This window comes from Canis lupus, chromosome 10 (assembly GCF_048164855.1).
Source record: "Canis lupus baileyi chromosome 10, mCanLup2.hap1, whole genome shotgun sequence".
NCBI classification, from domain to species: Eukaryota; Metazoa; Chordata; class Mammalia; order Carnivora; family Canidae; genus Canis; species Canis lupus.
The window spans coordinates 3,859,009-3,880,996 of record NC_132847.1 but is presented as its reverse complement, the minus strand read 5'-3'; the positions used below and the strand labels follow the sequence as shown (position 1 = coordinate 3,880,996).

Here is a 21,988-nt window from a genome sequence, read left to right as displayed (position 1 = left end):
CCTGAAGTTTCCTTAGTGACTCCCACTGGCACACTGAGTGTGCCCCAAACCACACGGGAATGTATTTCCTTAGGGTCCCCGCTCAGTCCTGAAACATGCTGGCATGCTCTGAACTGTTTAGTGTGGCAACAGAATGCAGTTCCTGAGCCATCTTTAATTCCCACCCCAATTTATGATTGTTCAAAAAGACACACATCCCTTCTTGTCAGAATGCAGATTCACCGCTCGGGGCTGACAGGAGGAAATCCCACGCGTGGCCCTGGGTGGTGAGTGGACAGGCTCCAGCATGGCTTTCAAGAGGTCAAGGAGAACCCTCGAGGAGGCCCCCCAGGCGGGCCTCCAGGCCTCCAGGCCTCCTCACACCGCAGCCAGCCTTCCCCAGCGGCCCGGTCGCCAAGCCAAGCCCTGCCACATCCCCACCCGATGTGGCCTGCTTCCCACGAGCCTGGCCACTCAGTCTTGTCCACAGGCAGTGCCCGTGGTTTGTCCTGGTGTGCCGTTGGATTCGACCACGTCGGGCGCACTCGTGTTCCCCCAGAGTCCACGTGTTGAGGTTCGAACCTCAGGACCTCAGAACGAGACTGTATTTGGAGACGTGGTGCTTAAAATTTTTAAGATTTTATTTATGTTTTCATGAAAGACACAGAGACAGGCAGAGACACAGGCAGATGGAGAGAAGCAGGCTCCTCGCGGGGAGCCTGATGTGGGACTCGATCCCAGGACACTGGGATCATGCCCTGGGCCAAAGGGAGACGCTCAACTGCTGAGCCACCCGGATGTCCCTGGAGACTAGGTCTTTAAAGAGGTGATTAAGCCCAAATGTGGTCCAACTAAAGTGGCTCCAATGTCATGTGACCGATGTCCTTCTAGAAGAGGCAACAAGGACACTGACACACAGAGGGAGGACCACGAGAAGATGCAGGGAGGGCATGCTCACATGCAAGCCGGGGAGAGGCCTCCGGAGAGGCCACCCCAGCCGACACCTTGACCTCTGGCTTCCAGATTCTACAGCTGCGAGGAAATTAACTTCTGTGGTTTACGCTCCACTTTGTACGGCAGCCTAAGCACATAAAGACAGAGGGGGTCTCCCAAACACCCCAGCTGCCTCTGCAAAGCCCTAGGTGTGAGCCTGGCTACAGGTGGGAGGAGGAGGGGGAGGAAGAGGAGGAGGAGAGAAGGAAGGGGAGAGGGAGGAGGAGGGGAGGAGGAGGGGGACAGGGAGGAGGAAGAGGAGGGGGACAAGGAGAAGGGGGGACAAGGAGGAGGGGGAGGAGGGGGGTTGGAGGGGGAGAGGAAGGAGGAGGAGGAGGAATCGCTCCAGAAAGAGCCCTGGCACTGGATGTTAATTAACACTCTTGGCAGCCACCCACTGTCAGGATCAGCAGAGCGGGGAGTAAGGGCGCGACGTGACATCTCACTCATCTCACTCATCGTCCTGAGATGTGAGCGTCACTTTATCCTCAGGGAAACGGGGTGGAGCGGACACTACCACTCCTTTTCCAGTGGAGAAGTAGGGGCGCTGAAGAGGCAACTCCTTGGTCCTGGGCTGCTGTGGCCAGTTTAGGAGCAGCTCCAGACTCAGCTTAGATTTTGCAATGCTGGAGGCCACGCATGAGCCGTGAGGGCCCAGAGAAAGGGGCCTTCAGGAAGACCTGGGGTGGGGGGCGGGGGGTGGGGGCAGGGGACATGCAGGCCCATTCGCACACCCAGGCACACAGTCACACCCATGCATCTATAGGCACACACTCGAAGGTACACTCACGTGTGTGCACACTCACATGCACCCACACTTGCTCTCATGTGCTTACACACTACATGCACACAGTCTTGTGCCCTCCACACCTCCCAGCGGCTCATCCTCACACACAGTCCCCATACTCCAGTCCAAATGCCACACAAACTCACCCTTCCACTTAACCGCAGGACACACCACAGGGCAGAAAAGAAGATGCCATGGATGACGGCAACTCGCACACCACACACAAAAGGGCACTGTCCAATCAGTGGACAGACTGTGGGTTTTTTGTGTGATGATCCTCCTGGCCAGCCCCAAGCGGAGTAGCTTTTATTTCAGCTGTCTCCTAAAAATCCCAGAAATCACTGTAATTGCTTTATGACTTGTTTCACAATTCAAAGTTGGAGGCAAAGTCCGTTTTAGAAGCTGAAATCAGTCATTTGAAAGCACATTCCTCCTCCTCCTCCCCCACTACCCGATTTTGCGGCTACATCAAAAAAATAAAGATTTTCTCATTTTACCAATGTGCCTTGAAGCAGATGTGTGTGAGGCCTCTAATCCATCAGGTTAATCACGAGCATTTGGGGGTGTTCGTGCCATGTTGCATAACCACAAGAACAGACTTATTACTTAAAGTAAATTTATTAGGTGTTTGGGTGCCCTTTTGCAATGAGAAATCCATCTCATAATTCTTGTGAATAAATCAGGTTTTTATTCTGGTCATAAACATGAATTTTTCTTGTCTAGATGAAAACAGTTTCATTCCGCCTAAAGAGAAATGGGATGGGGGGAATAAATGGAGGGATGAAGGCAATCTGGTCCCTGCTTTTTTTTCTGCAGTGACCAAGCAGTCCCATTTCCCGTCACTGACTCAGAGTCTGGACCCATGTTAATACCTTTTCCATGTCCGTGTGGCCTTTAGAAGCCGGCAGGATACCAGCGTTAAAGGGACCGTGGGGGGACACCTGGGTGGCTCAGTGGCTGAGCTTCTGCCTTCGGCTCAGGTCGTGATCCCAAGGTCCTGGAATCGAGTCCCACATCGGATTCCCAACAGGGAACCTGCTTCTTTCTCTGCCTGGGTCTCTGCCTCTCTCTCTGTGCCTCTCATGAATAAATAAATTAAATCTATTTTTAAAAATAAAATAAAAAGGACCATGGGGCCTTCTCTCCAATTTGCAAACAGACAGACACATGTCTTCTGGATTCATGCAAAGAGAGCCTTCTAAGAAGAACAGCCATGTGCACCATGTGTATGACGTCTGGGGTACTTGGGGCATATTAGGTTTTGTAATCCCCATAGAAACCTCATGAGGCAAGTACTATAATCCTCATTTAACAGATGGGCAGAGGTGCACCTGGGTGGCTCAGTCAGTTGAGCATCTGACTCTTGGTTTTGGTTCAGGTCATGATCAAAGTCCTGGGATCAAGCCCTGCATCAGCTCCAGGCTCAGCATAGAGTCTGCTTGTCCCTCTCCCTCTGCTCCTCCCCGATCCTGTCTCTTTTTAAATAAATAAAATATTAAAAAAAAAAAAAACAGATGGGCAAACAGAGGTTTGGAAAAGCAGTCATTTATCTGAAGTTACAAGCCTGGGAAATGGCAGAGCTGAGACACGAACTCTGGTCTACTTAAAGCTAAAGCACTCCCTGCCACCTGCACATCTGTCAGGCCAGGAGGATGTCCTCACTGGCAGAAAAAGCTGCTACTGCAGCCAGGAGGGTGAAAGGGCTCAGGACTAGGAGTCAGGTCCCTTGGGTTCAGGTAATCGTTGACACCTGGGGCCAGTCTGCCCCTTCTAGAAGGGTGCAGCCCACTTGCCAGGGGGTGGGGGTGGAAGACTGGGGTGAGGCCTTTTAGAAACACCCTGAAGATGCACATGTGAACCCTCTGCCCGGGGTGTGCCTCAGAGAGGCACTCAATCATCTCCCCTGTAGCTTCTAGGAGCGCACTGACATGCCTTTCTCTAAAACTACATCTGTGAACTTATTTTTTCTCCCAACGATTCGTGCTTAGTCCTGAAGTATGTTTCCGGATATGATGAAGGGATGTTTTTTGAGTGGCTGTGTCAACAATTAAAGATTAATCCTGATCCTGCACGTGGAGAAAATCGAACCAGGAAGGAGCTGGAGCTCGTGTGTGGCCTCCAGAGAGCACTCCCAAACCAAATTACATGTGTTCACAGAGTTAGAAAGGAGGTACAGCCACACACTGAAGGAAGGCAATGCCTGGCCCTGCCAAACACTGCTCCAGAAAGGGGTTGGCACCACACCAAAAAAAATGAGCCTAATTCTGAGATGGATCTTCAATTTTTCTATATCTCATTTTCTTTAAAAGATTTTATTTATTTATGTATTAGAGAGAGAGAGAGAGCAAGAGTGGGGGTGAGGGGCAGAGGGAGAAGCAGACTCCCCACTGAGCAGGGAGCCCGACGCAGAGCTGGATCCCAGGACCCCGGGATCATGCCCCCAGGATCGAGCCCAAGGCAGAAGCTTAATCGTCTGAGCCACCCAGGTGCCCCTCCATATCTTGTTTCAAGGTTTTCTTTATAATTGCCTTTTGCTTACAGCAACAACAACCCCAAATGAAATTAAAAATTCAACCAAAAGATCAGACTCCATGCTGCCCATCATAAAATCTGAAGCATGACTTCACTACAATACAATTTTGGAATACCACAGGAGGATAAATGAGCATGGCCTGGACAAATTTGGATATTCTAAAATCAAAACAAAACAGAAAAAAGCCCTAAAGATGTTCCTCTTTAGGCAGTTACTTACATCCTACAGAACAACAGAAGGAAGAAACTTGCCCCATGAAACTACTGGCTGTGCCACATTCTGTGCCAACAAAAATCTGAAGGAGGCCTAGATTCTGTTTTGATAGAAAGGTGCAGATTCCATTTATGGGATCAGATGCAGTAGTGAAACATGACCATAAAGATTGTGCAGAACCTGGAAAGATGTTTTTGATAGAAGGCTAAAATGCATACAAGGAAGGTATAAATGGTGCACACTCTGTGGTTAGCACTGGGTAGGTGTAAATCTGTCTAAAGATTAAAGACTGGATGAGATTATGCAAAATGTTAAATAGGCCTTGTTTCAGGGTGGTGGGCTTATCAATAACATTAATCATGTTAAAGCAACCATATTTTGGTTTGGTTTGGTTTTTAAGAAAAGGAGGAAAGGGAAGGGTAGTCCAACTGGAATGCTGTCGCCCAACACTGGGTCCAACACCCTGGATATGGAGGTGGCCACAGCTCAGCAGCTGTGGCAGCTGGAGAGCCAATGAGCATGGCAGGAGGCAAAGACAAAAGGGTCTGTACCTGCCTTGCAGAGAGCAGCTTTGAAAGAACTCCATTTCCCAGCAACATCTATCAATGTGTCATAGTGGGGGTTAGAATTAATTTGGGGAGAGGGAGAAATGTGTAGAAATCTGGTAAAGGAGAGGGCATTTCTGAAGGTGTAGGATTATATCAAAACCCTCTGGGGCCCTGCACGGGAAGAGCAGGGGATCCAGTGCCCAGAGTTTACCCCTATGTTGAAATCTAATCCTCAATATGATATTAGCTGATGGGGCCTTTGGGAGGTGATTAGGCCACAAGGGTGGGACCTTATGATGGGATTAGTGCCCTTATTAAAAAGACCTCTGAGAGGGGCACTTGGGTGGCTCTATGGTTGAGCCATCGGCTCAGATCATGATCCCAGGGTCCCAGGATCGAGTTCTGCCTTGGGCTCCCCACAGGGAGCCTGCTTCTCCCTCTGCCTATGTCTCTACCTCTCTCTGTATCTCTCATGACTAAATAAAATCTATTTTAAAAAAGTGCAAGAATCCAAAGTCATGTAGAAAGGCTGAATCTAATGAGATGATGCTCATGAGGGTAAAGGGGACATCCTGCTCTGGGGACCACGGTTACTAGTGTACATATGCTAGAAGGGAATCTGGGGGCCATGGTGACATATAACAGCCGAGAAAAGCCACGGAGACCACGGCCAGAGGTAAGGGAGGATGAAGAAGAGAGCTGTCTGGGCACACCTGATGGATACAGGGCTCCCTACACGAGTTTGGGTGTAGTGATCTTCTTGTCCTGGGAGCAGCTGAACCAGTTTCTCCAACCTGACCAGCCTCTCCCACCTACTGCAGGGTGACACAGGTATTCCCATTCCCTGTGTCTGCTGCAATGTGGGAAAAAGCTGGAAAGTGGGACCCCAGAGTGCCATCCCAGGATGGAGGTCAGCCCAGCCAGTCACTGTGGGGTCAGAAGAGCAACCATAAAGACCATACCCCATAAAGAAGGGGGTTGTGCTGGAGACAATCCCCGGACACACCAACCTTGCCTTTGACTCTGGCTGGGGGCAGAGCTGGAGACCTGACCTTGAGGAAAAGAGAAATTTTGTGGCTGAGGAGCATTCTCAAAGGGGGTGTGGTTATGAAAACCGTGGTGGGCTGGTGGATGACCGGCCCCCGCATGCCCCTATTCTTCTACAGCACCGACACTGCTGGTTGCTCCCCAAAACATTCTCAGTCCTCCTTCCTAACAAAGCCACCATTCTCTTCCAGTGGCAATGTGCCCAGCCTCAGGGGAGGAATCAAGATTGGTCCAGCCTCCTGTGGCAACCCCATTACCTTGCCAGTGACAGGATGATGGCAATTGGGGGCCTTGGCTCTGGTTGATGGCCATCCAGGATGTCTCCTGAGAGGTGCTGGGAGCTTCCCCTCTCTGACTCAAGAAAAAGGGAAAGCCTATTGAGAAGATAACTTTTTTCCTGCCCCCTTGCCTTCTACCTTGGTTACTCTTGTATGAAGACACCAGCTTGGCGCTATGGCAGCCATTTTGAAACCATGAGGAAAAGCCAAGAGAATGGCAGACCCTGGCCTGGCCCCCACTGGTGCCCAAGTTGCAGGACTAACCCAGAACTGCTAACTAACTTCCAGGCTCCTCTGGTTATGCAAGACAATTCAATGGCTGTACTGTTTAAGCCACCACCCTCAGGTATTCTGCTACTCACCATCAAAAGCACATTCATTGGCCAACACTATCCTCTATATTATTTTATTTGCTTGTCACTACACAGGTCCTTGTGAGCCTCACATTAGGAAACAGGAAGCTGCCGCCCAGGAAGTTGAAGAGGTGAGATGACACCAGCTGGCAAATGGCAGGACCGGAGCCCTTCTCTGCCAGCTGGGATAACTTCATTCCATTTGTGGACGATCCAACTTTGGGAGACATGCTGCAAATCTTCAAAACCAGTAATGTAAATGTCTGATTAACATTTCCAAAATTTGTTTGCAAGAAGAATGCCCTGACAGCTGGCTCATCCTAAGCATGCTGCTATTTTTTTTTTAAAGATTTGCTTATTTATTTATTTGAGAGAGAATGAGCATAAATAGGTGAAGGGGTAGAGGGAGAGGAAGAAGCAGACTCTGCTGAGCATGGAGCCCGATGTGGGGCTTGATCTCATGACCCTGAGATCATGCCCTGAGCTGAAACCAAGAGTCAGCCACTCAACCGACTGAGCCACCCACACACTGCTATGTTTTAATACTCTGGTTTCTCTTCAGATTGCATTAATCTTTCGCCTTTTCCTAAACAAGTTGCTGTATTCATAAAGTTCTCCCAAATTGTTCCCCCACCTCCACGAAAACAAAAAACACAACAACAAGAAGAAGGAAAGAATAAAGGGAAAGTGAGCATGCCAGGAAGTCATTGGAAAGAAACTTTTTGGTCTGAGAGCCAGGAAATGTCAAGGAAACAAATGTCACTACAATTGACCCTCCATCTCCTCTGGTTCCGTGGGATTCCAAGACTGCCTCTTTATTAACGGGTACACTGTAGGGCAGTCCTGACAAGTGGCAGGCTGCCACAGAGGCTGAAAAAGCTACCTGTGATTCTGGGGTTTATGGTAATTTAACTAATAGATATAGTAGTTGATGGTAGGGAAGGAAATTGAATTTTACCCTGAGTCTCTGAGTTTTTCTTGTTTTCAAACTGATTGGTCTGGACAATGGAAGACCAGGAGCCAACAATAAATCCATTGTAAGCTGGAAATGGTCTCCTCTGAATACAGCTAAATATTTCTTTAATCCTTGTATTAAATTTGTCACTGTAGTATGAGAGCTATTTTATTTACTCTAAAATTTAAGCTGTTGTAACACTGTAATTATAGATGTAACAAGTGGGGGGCTTGATATCTTCGGCAACCTATTTAAGGCACTTTAAAAGCATAATATCAGATGCTTGGGTTGCATTTATATTTTCAAGTCACGATGAAGATACTATCATTAATGACTTTTTTATGTTCTGAAAGCCATCTCTTTCATTTTTGTATCATGGGAAGGGTCTTTAATAATCCCAAGTTAACATGAAAATGCCTTTTTTTTTTTTGTAGTTTCTCTGTCTACATTATCGGGCACATCAGCCAGTCCCCAAAAAAGTTATGTCACAGTTCTGTTCCCAAGGGAACAGACACATTGGGTCCCCTATTAACAGTGGCTTTTGTTGGCTTGTTTTTTAATTTTTTTTCTGACATTAAAGTGGTGTGTGGTTGGCAAGGATTTCTCTTCCTCAATTTGGATGTTGTTTCTGCCTCTAAAACTCTGAAAACAAGCTTGTTGATAAAGGACAAGCTGCAGGCACCCTCACATGCATCACTACTTCATCAGAGACTCCAAAGAGGCTTCACCAAAAATAAATCAGTACTGAAAGCCATGTTCAAGTCCAAACGTGCTTCCCTTAAGAGATTTTCAGCTCAATGTGTACTTGTCCTCCGTATGTAACAGTTCAAAGAAGTATCTTCACATCTATTGAAAGCCGATTACTAACCATGATCGTGCACCTCCCAGCCCCCACCCCTACTCCTCATCTCAGCCAGGGGCTCTAGGGTCACTGGCCAGCCAGACTGTGTGCATTTCCCATCCAGTGACACTGGTGAGAAGAATGGCTCATCACAGGAACAGACTGGTGTCCTGGCAAGAGATGCCTTCTCACAGAGGACCCCCAGACAACCGGAAGCTCCACCCTGAGGGCGTGAAACCATGGCATTCTGACACTCCACGGGCCAGTCTGGACTCCAAGCACTTAATGCTCTTCAACTACATCCAACTGAACCGAGTTCAGTTAGCTAGTTGTACAACATGTTTACCAACGTCCCATGCCAGCCTGCTGAGTGGTGCAGGGAATTTCACCTGGAAGTCCCAGGATGTGAAATTTCCCCTCTGCCTTGCTAGTCAAGAGCAGAGAGACTGAGACAGAGCCAGAGACAAAGAGACATGAAGCTCTGCCCAAGAATTTTTAGCTCAAGCACTAGAATCCCACCCAGGTAAAATCAGTGCCTCGGGAGGGAGCAGAATGAAGTCATTGTAGTCTCTCCCCTCAGATCCTTAATCCTCAAGGTCTGGGACTTGTGAATCCACACTTTTTCAGCTGTGGCTGCTCTGCCAGGACACCTGCCCCGTGCCTGCCACCAGAACGTGGACACAATTTGCAAGATCCTTGTAAAAGATTTTACCGGGATTTCCATTTTGCTCCATAGGGGCTTGCGGTTTATTTTTAACCAAGAGGGGCCTCCTATCAGAAAGGACGGCTACAGTTATTGCTCTAGCAGAAATGTTACTGGGCCTCCATAAATCAATTCAACACCCTGGCCTCTAGGGATTTGCCAAAAGATAACAGGCAGCAATTATGAAAGCTTCACCACCAGTTGCCAGCAGGGCTCCACGGAGATTTCGGAAGTCTGGGGGCACACTTTCAAGGCAAAAATTGTAAATCAGGGACTCCTGGATGACTCAGCAGTGGAGTGTCTGCCTTCGCCTCACAACAGGACCCCAGGGTCCTGGGATGGAGTCCCCCGTTGGGCTCCCCGCGGGGAGCCTGCTTTTCGCTCTGCTTCTCTCTGTGTGTCTCTCATGAATAAATAAATAATTTTTAAAAACTGGAAAACACGAAGCATCAATTCTGCTCAAAACCATGCTGGAGGACAGGTCATGCTGGTTTAAATTAAAGCCACTGAGAAACAGGGACTTCGGACTAGAGGGTGTGGGGCAATCTTCTCCCATTCCCCCAAAGATTCCAAATGAACTCAAGAGTGGACACAGCTTACTTGATACCTTGATAAAGATCACATTGGACGCAGTTTAGGGGAATCGGTAGGTAACAGGCCTGGCCTACGTCTCCTTTACCTTGAAACCCTGGCCCTTTTCAGGCTATCTTTAAGGATGCTAGGATCCAGGGATCCCTGGGTGGTGCAGCAGTTTAGGGCCTGCCTTTGGCCCAGGGCGCGATCCTGGAGACCCGGGATCGAATCCCACGTCGGGCTCCCTGCATGGAGCCTGCCTATGTCTCTGCCCGCCCCCCCCCGTGTGTGTGTGTGTGTGTGTGACTATCATAAATAAATTAAAAAAAAAAAAAAAAAGATGCCGGGATCCATTTTTCCCAGGAGACCCCTGGCCAGTCCACCTGCCTGTCACAGTTCTCTGGGAGTCGGGGAGGGAGGCACTGCTGCACCAGAAGCGGAGGTTTTTAATGAAAATGATGGGTGAGCACTTTGAGGCTCCCAATGTGGCTTCTGCTTTGAGGACACACAACAGCAACCTTCGAAGTGTCACAGAGTTTCATAAGACGCTTCCAACCAGCGCAAGAAATTTCAGGATGTATCTGCATCGCTTGAAACCAGAATCGCTTTGGGTTTTGTGTTTGTTTTCCTGCCCCTCATCTTCCCAGGTTTCGGTGGCACTGGGTGTCCACGCGGGTCCGAGAGCCCCGGAACGCAGCCCCTCCAGGATGGAGCCGCCCGAAAACAAGCGTCTCCGGAGGGCGGTGGACAGGGAAGGCTGGGCTGACCAGGTCGCTCCGAGGCCCTCGCCTCCGCCGGGGCCGCCCGCCCGCTGGGGAGCCCGCGCGTCTCCAGGGGCTGCGCAGCGCTGGTGCCGGCGGCCGCTCCGCTCCGCTCCGCTACCGAGGAGGCTCATCCGCCCGAGCCTGGGCATCAGCCCCGCGCAGAGGAGCCCGGCGCCCCCCGCCGCGGGAAGCGTCCGGGGCGAGCGAGCGCACAGCCCCGGGGAGCCTCGCGCCTCCAGCTCCGAGACCCTTCCCAAGTCCCTAGTCTTTCCTCGGACTCTCCCGCGGCCAGAGCGGGGACCGCAGGACGCCCTCGGGGACCGCACCCGCAACCTCGGCTCGCCGCGCAGGCCCCGGGGGGAGAGCCCTCGCCGGGCAGAGGCGCCGCCCCGCCCCGCCCCGCCGCGCCCCGCGCCCCGCGCCCCTCACCTCGCGCAGCAGGCGCTCCAGGTGCGGCTCGGCCCAGGCGGCCAGGGCGCCCGGCGGCCCCGCGCGCCGCAGCAGCTCGCGCTCCTCCTCCAGCGTCGCCACCCGGCCCTGCAGCGCGGCCGCCTGGGCGCCCAGCAGCAGGCAGGCGGCCGCGGAGCCCACAGAGAGCAGCAGGCACAAGGCGCTCACCGCCCAGGCCCCGGCCGCCGTCGCGGGGCGCCCCCCGCCGCCGCCCGCCGGGCCGTCCTTCCGCGCGTCGCCGCCGGCGCGCTGGCCCGGGCTCATGGCGCGCTGGTCGCGCGGGGGTCTCCGAGGGGGCGTGCGGGGCCGCGGGCGCGGGCTGGCGCGCGGGAGCCGGCGGGAGAGCCCGAGGCACGAGGTCGGCCGGGCGCGGGGCTTGGCCTCCGGGCAGCAGCGGAGCGCGGCGCACGCCCCCCTCTCCCCGCCAGCTCCTCCGCAGCGGCCACTTTGGGCAGTTTCCTCTATGCAAATGGGCCCTGCCAGAAAAGGAGCCGGGACCCACCCAGGGGAGGAGCGGCCCGGCCGGCCCCGCGCCGCGAGGGGCGGAGAGGGAAGGGAGCTGGCTCCGCTGAGCCCCCCGCCCCCGCCCGCGCGCGCCGGGCCCACCCCTGGCCCGGCCCGGCCCGGCCCGGCCCGGCTCCCCGCCTCACCTGTCCCGGTCGCCGGGCTGCTCCCCACTGCCGCGCGCGCACCTCCGCGGTGCCCCAGCCCCAGGGCCCCTGCCATCCCCAGAGGTCTGCGCTGCGCCCAGAGACGCAAGCGTCTTCTGCAGCCCGCCTCGGGCTGGAGCATCGTCCGTGGCTGGAGGAAATGCCCCTAAACTTGTGAATTAACCTTTCTGACACTTTTTAAAAAGTTCCTAACCTCAAATCCCGTGAAGTTAGTGAGTCCGTCCTGGACGGTGCCTTGGCGCCACTCGGTGGCCGAAAGCGTTCTCTGCGCCACTCGCGCTTACAGACGCAGTCCGGAGGTGGAGATCTCTCTGAGCAGAAAGGTGCCTCTTAGAATCTTAGCGCTCTCACCACTTATTAGGTGCCAGACATGCGATGCTGGGAGCTGAAATGATAAGATCTTGTTCCTGACTTAGGAGGATTTTCATTTGAGAAAAATCGAGACTATCACAAATGGAAAAGATGGGGAGAAAGATCTCCAACTTTCGTTCAGGTGATGGCTTCATTCTGTAGTGGAAGCGCAACCACACTGAGCCCACTGCGCGGTCCTGCTGCAAATTTAGATCACAGGTAGGAAAGCCTGAATGAGAAGGAAGAAGCCCTTACAGGTTGGTGGGGGTTTTTTGGTTTTTGTTTTGTTTTTTTGAGATTTCATTTCTTTATTTCAGAGAGAAAGAGCTCAGAAGCACAAGCATGAGCAGGGGGAGGAGCAGAGGGAGATGGAGAAGCAGACTCCTCACCGAACAGGAAGCTGGATATACAGGACTCTATCCCAGGACCTGCGGATCACGACCTGAGCTGAAAGCAGACGCTTAACTGACTGAGCCACCCAGGTGCCCTGAGGCCTTCACAGTCTTTCCAAAGAAAGGGAAGAAAGGCTGGAAGTCAGGTGTTATATTTATATTCTAAAATGGGTCTCACCATAACACTTCCACTAACATCTATAATACTCAAATAAAGCCAAATAAAACTTGATGCTTCCACTAATGTCTATAATACTCAAATAAAAACACTTAGATTTTTGTGATTTGGGCAACTCCACAACCATTTTTGAAAAAAAAAAAAGATGTTATATCTATATCTTCCCTCTCACTTTCTGGCTATCTATGGATTATTAATTTCTGTAGCCAGATTACAAAACTGTTGGCCTCCAGCTGACATGTTCCTCCTTACTCCCTTAATTCAGAGGGGAGAATTACCTCTGAGAGTGGGATAAAACAGAAGTGACTGGCATCTTACTTCTCCAAATAGCTATGAGCTTCCTTAGGTAAATTGGGGTTATGGTTAGGTGATTATACAGAGATAGGTCTCAGGCTATGCTAAAATCAAGTGTGTGCCCAATAAACAGTCTGAAAAGTAATTGCTAAGCAAACCAGATTGTCTACTCAGAAAGAGCCCAACACCATCTTATAGGTTAGCACTTCAGTCTTGGTGCAGACACGTAGGCTAATTGCCCATCACCTGTTAATGTTACTGCATGTCCCCGTGTTTATAGCAGCATTATCTACAGTAGCCAAATTATGGAGGCAGCCCAAGTGTCCATCGACTGATGAATGGATAAAGAAAAGGTGGTTAATATACATACAATGGAATATTACTCAGCCCTAAAGAAGAATGAAATCTTGCCACCTGGAATAGCATGGATGGAGCTAGAGTATGATGCTAAGCGAAATAAGTCAGAGAATGAAAATACCATATGATTTCACTTCTATGTGGAATTTAAGAAACAAAACAAATGATCCTAGGGGAAAAAGAGAGAGAGATGAACCAAGGGCAGCCCCAGTGGCGCAGCGGTTTAGTGCCGCCTGCAGCCCAGGGTGTGATCCTGGGGACCTGGGATCGAGTCCCACGTCAGGCTGCCTGCATGGAGCCTACTTCTCCCTCTGCCTGTGTCTCTGCTTCTCTCTCTCTCTCTCTGAATAAATAAATAAATCTAAAAAAAAAAAAAAAAAGAGAGATGAACCAAGACTCTTAACTCTAGAGAACAAACTGATGGTTACCAGAGGGGAGGTAGGGAGAGGATGATGGGGGAGATAGGTGATGGGGATTATTAAGGAGCACACTTGTGATAAGCACCACCAGGTATTGTATAGAAGTGATGAATGACTAAATTGTATGCCTGAAACTAATACAACACTGTATGTTAACTCACTGATATTTAAATTACCAAAAAAAAAAAAAAAAAACCCACAATGCTAAGCTCATTGATCCTTTAGCCTTTGTCTGCCTCCTACCTCACTATCTGGAATGTTCTGCTCTCAGGTCTTTGAACAGCAAGTTCTTCCTTCGAGTCAAGGTCCCCAGGTCCTCAAACCTCACCGCCTCTGAAAGACCTCCCCTGGCTGCCCAGCCTAAGGTATTTGCACCCGCTGCCCCTCCTCCAAAGGATTACTCAAGGGATTAGGCCATTTATCACTGTTTGAAGTGACCTTTTCATTAGCAAGACATTTGTCTTGCTCACCACTGTTTTCTCAAGAAACAGAACAGGATCTGACACAGGCTGATGCTTGATAAATATTTGTCAAATGAATTAAGGAAAGGTGAAAATAGGTTTACTGCCTGCGGCTCACTTTAAAAGGCTGGGAAGAAAATACTCTTATTTTTGTTAGTTGGAGTCCTAGAAGGAACAGATGGCATCCTCGGACTATAGACAGCCTGAATGTAAAGACTCTGTACAAAGTGAGGCAGTTTAAGGGAAGTCAACGGGGGTGGGGGTTGCTCAAGAAGCCTCCTGGGGTATCAACAGTGGGGAGCCATTATCATTTCTAACTGAAGGCCTGAGGAGAAGGAGCTGTTGTGGGAACCCCATGAATGTTCGGAGCTATAAAAAAAGTATGCACAAGAGGAGCTGTGGACTCTGGTTAAGGGCCACCATGAGGCGGAAGGTGGGAGTTGCGGGGGGAAATCTTTCTCTCTTCCTGCTCTCTGATCTGCTGGGTCTCCTCCTTCCCACTGACTGAACCGACAGGGCAGGGAACCCAGATGATGCAGTGCAAGAGGTGAGCCTGCTAAGGACAGAGGGGTGGAGAGATGAAGAGCAGCTCTGTAGGGTGTGGGGGGGGGAGGGGGGAGAAGAGAATCTCCACCATGTTACCAAACATGCATATAGCACCTACCGAGCTCAATATAGCTACTGCTGCTTCTGGATGGCTAACCCATCAGCAATAGGTACTAATCTTCAGGGAGACCAACTGGCTGCTTGGTGGCAAATCACCTATTTTGGATTCTGTCTGTCTTCCACGGGCCAGCAGTTTGTCTCTCATGAGGATAGCTAGCCAATCCAGGTATGGGTTTCTTTCCTGTCTGCAGAGACTCAGCCAGAACCACTATGCTTACAGACTGCACAGCATGTAGGTATGGAATACATTACAACATAGCATCTGAACAGGGACCCACTTTACCATGGCAGTGAGCCCATAACCATGGAATCCACGGGTTGCGTGGATATGCTGCACCAGCCAGAAGCAGCCAGGCTCACAGAAGATTGTAACTGCCTTTCTTTTTTTTTTTTTTTTTTAAGGTTTTATTTATTCATTCATTCATGAGAGACACAGATAGAGAGAGAGAGGCAGAGACACAGTGGAAGGAGAAGCAGGCTCCATGCAGGGAGCCCGATCTGGGACTCGATCCCAGGTCTCCAGGATCACGCCCTGGGCCAAAGGCAGGTGCCAAACCGCTGAGCCACCCGGGCTGCCCTGGAACTGCCTTTCAAAGGCACAGGTGAAGAACAAACTCATAGTATTCAGACACAATACAGTGGTGCCTTTATCTATGGGGAATAAATTCTTTATCTATGGGGAATAAATTCCAAGACCCCCAGGGGATACCTGACACTGTAGATGGTACCAAACCCTGTATATACTATATTTTTCTCCTCTATACATTCCTGTGATAAAGTTTAATTTATAAATGAGGCACCATAAAAGATTAACAATAAAAAATTGGAACAACTATAACAATATACTGTAATAAAGTTATAGGAGGGATGCCTGGGTGGCTCAGTGGTTGAGTATCTGTTTTTGGCTCAGGGCATGATCCTGGGATCCTGGGATCCTGGGATCCCGGGATCCAGTCCTACAGGAGGCCTGCTTCTCCCTCTGCCTATGTCTCTGCCTCTCTTTCTGTGTCTCTCGTGAATAAATAAAATCTTTTTTTTTTTTAAGATTCTATTTATTCATGAGAGACAGACAAAGAGAGAGAGAAAGAAGCAGAGACACAGGCAGAGGGAGAAGCAGGCTCCATGCAGGGAGCCTGACGTGGGACTCGATCCCGGGTCTCCAAGATCAGGCCCGGGACTGCAGTCGGCGCTAAACCGCTGCACCACCGGGGCTGCCCAATCCAGCAGCTTTTAAAGTGCTGGACTTTTTAAGTTTAAAGAAAAAAACAAACAACAACAAAAAAACATGTACATTTCATTTCTATTTCTAATGGGAAACATTTTAAGTCATGGGGTGGGGAGAGAGGCCTGGGAACTCTCCCAAATCTACATAATCTTTGATTCATCTCATTACACACAACCACTGCTAATAGTATCTGAAAGAACTAATAAGTCTATGAGGTACCTGTCTCAAAGGATACTTCAGGTGGTTTCAAGTCTTCATAATTAAATCTATCTTTTAATTACTTATGATATCCTCCTGAAATCGTGACATTTAAACCAGACTAAAGTCAGGAAGGGAGTGAATGTAAGAAAATGTATCTGAATAGCAGACATTCTTGATTGGTAAAAATAAAAACCAAATTTCTTTGAAAATCCTATTCTCCATGATTTTTCAGTGAAATGTCACTTTGTAAAAACCAGAACTTTAGGGAGTCAAAAATAGATTAAAGATATTTATTTATTTATTTATTTATTTATTTATTTATTTATTTAGACGGGGGTGGTAGAGGGGCAGAGGGAGAGGGAGAGAATCCCAAGCAGACAGACTCCCTACTGAGAGCAGAGCCTGACTTGGGGCTCAATCTCCCAAACCCTGAGATCACAACCTGAACCAAAATCAAGAGTCAGACACTTAACTGACTGAACCACTCAGACACTTCCAAAAATAGAATTCTTGATAGTTTAGTAATTTCTGGTGCCATAATGAGGAACAATTAACATTGTTAGAAAATTTTTTTTTAAATACAAGAAGTCATCTGGGTTAAAACATTTATAAAAAAGAGTGACTGCTTTTTATTAGTGAGAGCAGGTAATTTGCTGGATGTTTTTAATCACCCTATAGCAGAGCTATTACCCCTAAGAAATTCCAAGTAACAAAGTTACTTTAAATCATTTACTCCCCAGGGACACCTAGGTGGCTCAGTGGTTGAGCGTCTGCCTTTGGCTCAGGTCCTGGGATCGAGTCCTGCATCAGGTTCCCTGCAGGGAGCCTACTTCTCCCTCTGCCTAATGTCGCTGCCTCTGTCTTTCATGAATAAATAAAATCTTAAAAAAAAAAAAATCATTTACTCCCCAAACACAGAGAAGACCCGGTACTGATTTTGGAACCATACTGGGAAGAAGTCTGAGCTCTTTTGGTTCACTGAACCCTTACCCCAAGAAATTATCTGATAGGTGAGAAATGAAGGACACAAAAGGGCTGGAAGCTTTTTTACATCATGGTATTTCAACTTGGAGGCTTGATGAGAACTAGGTTTTTGTTTTAAGGCAGTGATACTGCACTGGTGCTATGTATTTCCTATTGCACCAACCCAGAAGCACATCTGTACGTCACCTGGTTGTCGGTCTGAGGTTCAGATTGATCCGAGTTCATGTGTTCTCAACCTGATACCTTCATCATAAAGTTCTCCATCAATTTTTCACCCAATGGTTTTAACCATTACTTCATTAAGCATCGCAACATAGTGCTTTTCTAGCATTCTTTCTGTGTTTACTAGGAGGAATTCTGTTTTAAAAATTTCAGGATAAAAATCCTGTTTATAGGATCAGTGGGGACTACAGAAACAGACATCACTCTGATGAAATATTAAACATGAAAAAATTTTTTAAAGATTTAGTTTTTCATGAGACACACACACAGAGAGAGGCAGAGACACAGGCAGAAGAAGTGGGCTCCCTATGGGGAGCCCGATGCAGGACTCAATCCCAGGACCAAGACCTGAGCCAAAGGCAAATGCTCAACCACTGAGCCCTCATATGGGAAATTCTTTAAAGAAAAATGACCCAGTTTCATTAGCAAAGAAAATGAGTGGACGGCAAAAAGCAACACACCATGATTCTAAGAGACCCAAGGCACTGTGTGGATGGATCCCTTCTGGGTCCCGATTCAAAGCAACGATTACAAAATGACATTTTAAGACAAACTTCATTTTTAAAAAGTATTTTTAAACTTTATTTATTCATGAGAGACACAGGCAGAGAGAGAGGCAGGCTGCATGCAGGAAGCCCAATGTGGGACTCAATCTGGCCAGGACCCCAGGATCACACCCTGAACCAAAGGCAGACGCCAACTGCTGAGCCACCCAGGTGTCCCTCTTAAGACAAACTTTAAAGAGACTCAATATCAGATACGAAACTATTTTGTTAGATATGTTAATAGCATATTTTTAAAACTGATCTGTTAAAAGGTATACAGAAATATTTTGGGCAAAAGGATATGGTATCTGGCATTTGTGTATAAATACGATAGGAAAATAGGTTGAGGAAGAGATGAAACAAAATTTGCAAAGTGTTTTTAATTTTTGAAGCTGGGCTGTAAGTACTTAAGAGGTTCATTATTTTACTTTTGCATTGTATTTTTAAGAATTAATTACCAATATGGAACTAGTCAGCTTCCTTTCCCTACCTACATGACTCAAAATAAGTGTATTCACATTACCTAGATCCCAGAGGCTGGACTGACCAAATTGTAAAACTCACCTTTGACTTTACATTTCCTCTATCTAAAAAAAAAAAAAAAAAAAAAAAAAAAGACAAAACCAATTAACCGAACAAAACTTTAGCTTAAGGATTTTGCTGGAGATGGCAACTTCCTAAAAACTGTTAAAATGATCAACTCTTTAAGAATTAAAATTGTTTCCTATTTATTTACAAACCTTCAATCTATAAGCCAACAATTATGACACTGGCATCAATACTATTATTCGAAACGAATCCTTTTGACCATATTTGAAAATGTAGCCTATTAAGTAGTACTGGATATTTCCATTTAAAAGATTTTATTTGCACCAAGTTTTGTGGGAATCACAAACTTCAAATTGAAAAGGATTTTAAGACTCAGTGCACCTTACTGGCTAAGTTTGTCTTCATTTATTCACTTCCTCATGTCAAGACAAGCTTTAAGGCATGTGTCTACTTACTTAAAAAAAGTTTTAAAATTCAAATGACCATACTATTTTAATCATTTTGACGGTTGAAGCTACATGTCATCTGTAGTAAAGAACACTGTGAAGCTGGAATCCAAGTAATAAAACTTCTATTAACCATTACTTTCCATTCCATCACAACTCATTTCACATAAAATTGTAAACATGAATCTAGGAGACCTGAGTGTAAGTCACAAAAGACAGCCACAATTGAGAGAGTTGGCCAAATCATTTCCAATTCCTCCAGCATCTAGCTCTTCAAAATTACTTGAAGTTTTCAATGTTATGAACTGTAAAACTTCACAGGGTAACTTGCTATCAATTAATAGCGGGCATCAATTTTATTCATCTGCTCTGAACATTCTGATGAATGCGCAGGTGAATGACAACACTTGAGAAACCAGCAGGAGCTGAAAACACTGCAAACCATCTATTTAGCTGCACTTTAAAAAATGCCTCCTGGGTGGCTCAGTGGTTGAGCGTCTGCCTTTGGCTCAGGTCATGATCCCGGTTTGGCTGTTGATAATGCTATAAACATAGGGGTGCACGAATCCCTTCGAATCAGTTTCGTATCCTTTGGGTAAATACCTACCAGTGTAATTGCGGGTTGTAGGATAGTTCTATTTTTAGCTTTCTGAGGGTCCTGGGATAAAGTTCTGCATTGTACAAACAGTAAACTGCAAGGTCTCAAATTAAGAAAGATACCTAAATATAAATGATCCATATTTATTCATTGGCCATTCTAACTCTTTCCTGTTAATGCTGAAGCTCCAAGTGGCATCCAGTAAAAATCTGGTGCTTTTCAGGAGAGTTCAGATGCACAAGGATAAAGCCATAGGAACCTGAGAGGAAGGTTGGCAGTAAACATTCCTAACGATACCAGAGGTACTACCCTACCAAAATATTTCTTCTAATTTATTGAAATTTCACTTTAATTTCCAAAATTCTAGGAATTATGCCTAGAAATTAGCAAGCCCTCTGTGAAGAACTTAAGTACTTTTGAGATGAGAAAGGGAGTTAGCAATCATTAACTTCTTAGAAAAAGCACATTTTTCTTTCTTCCTACATCTTAAGTTCAGCTACTCTGAGAAGTGAGTTTCCTGATGGAGGAGAGAGTAAACATTAATCTGGGAACTTGAAGCACCTGTAGGGGAAGCACAAGTAGACTGGAAACAGGGAACGTAAAGGATGGCAGACATCTTAATCTACATGGCAATGTTGCTAGAGTCAGGGAGAACATTTTCTTTGCATCAAATAAATGCTTTTTAAAAACCTTGTTACACATCCAGATGGCTAACACGCATAAGATGCTCAACTTCACTCATCATCAGGGAAATACAAGTCAGAACCATCCTAAGATCCCACCTCACACCTGTAAGACTGGCTAAAATGAACACAAGAAACTATAGGTGTTGGTGAGGTTGAGGGGAACCCTCACACTCGGGGAAAGCAAGCTGGTGCAGCAGCCACTCCTGAAAAGATGGAGACCCCTCAAAAAGCTAAAAAGAACTATCCTACAACCCAGCAATTGCACTATGTATTTACCCAAAGGATACAAAAAACTGATTCAAAGGGTTACATGCACGCATTTATAGCATTATCAACAACAGCCAAACCATGACAGAGTCCAAATGCCCATCGACGGATCAATGGATAAAGCAGATGTGGCATGAATACAATGGAGTATTACTCAGCCATCAAAAATCATTTTGCCATTTGCAACAACATGGATGGAGCAAAATGAGAAAGACCAATGTATGATTTCATTCATGTAAGTTTAAGTACAAAACAAACGAGGATAGGGGGAAGAAGAGAGGAAAACCAAGAAACAGAATCTTAACAGAGAACACAGTGCTACTCACCAGAGAGGAAAGTGGGGAGATGGGGGAAACGGGTGATGGGGATTAAGGAGGGCACTGGTTGTGATGAGCACTGGGTATTGTATGCAAGTGTTGGACCTCTAAATTCTACATTTTTATACTGTATATTTTTTTAAGATTTTATTTATTTATCCATGAGAGACACAGAGAGAGAGGGAGAGGCAGAGACACAGGCAGAGGGAGAAGCAGGCTCCATGCAGGGAGCCCGACGTGGGACTCGATCCCAGGTCTCCAGGATCACACCCTGGGCTGCAGGCGGCGCTAAACCGCTGAGCCACCAGGGCTGCCCTATTATACTGTATGTTAACTGGAATTCAAATATAAAGGAAGAAAAAAAAAAGCACCTTGTCACATATAGTTCGACTACTATGAAGGAACAGTTACTCTATATGTTGACGGCATCAGAGGCCCAAGCATAATTTATGCAGTGAATCTGTGGCAGAATTTCAGCTTTCTTAAATTCCCAGTCAACTTCAGGAACAAGAAGCCAATTTGTTAAATTGGCAAATGCCATCTGTGAATAATAATGTAGACGGCCCAGCCTGCTTTCACTATTTGTCATACAAGACAATCCCATGTGTTCCATGTTTAAAATAAAAACCAGGCAACTCCACAATCTCTGTGTAATACGTATAAAATGCCAAGATTTTGACAAAAAAACAAAACAAACCCCACCCTGTATCTGAATATATGGACTCTACAACAAGAAATATTTCTACCTGGCAGTTCTTGGTTTTTAATAAATTAAGTAACATTAACCATGTAGTTTCTAATGTGAAACAAGTAATAGTAAGAAAAAACACCTATATGGGAACAAAAAAAGTTACCATATTAACCAATTATGGTCTGGAAATTTCTGGTTTCTTTTCAAGTGTTCTCCAATTAAATCATTCTTTTGTTCCACTAAAGATTAACACAAATATAAACTGCTCAATAATCTTAATTCTCATAGGCTGAGGGTGAAATATTTATTTACTGCATTTGATGCAGAAACTGCTGTTCCACAATTTCAAAACTCCTTGATGTGGAACTAAAAATTAAATCCTTAGTCATCAGAATTCCTATTTTTTTTTTTGTGACTTGCCAGTTAGACCTTAACCTTAAATGAAGCGTGT

General features: G+C 47.1%; 1 protein-coding gene across 1 annotated transcript in view; it reads right to left on the bottom strand.

Annotated features, from left to right (window-relative positions):
- COL23A1 (collagen type XXIII alpha 1 chain) overlaps positions 1 to 11,281 on the bottom strand; it is a 322,014-nt gene extending 310,733 nt beyond the window's left edge. Inside the window, exon 1 of the mRNA XM_072840567.1 lies at positions 10,997 to 11,281. Coding sequence (XP_072696668.1) covers positions 10,997 to 11,281 — 285 coding nt within the window. The remainder of the gene's footprint in view (positions 1 to 10,996) is intronic.
- Positions 11,282 to 21,988: the final 10,707 nt, after the last annotated feature.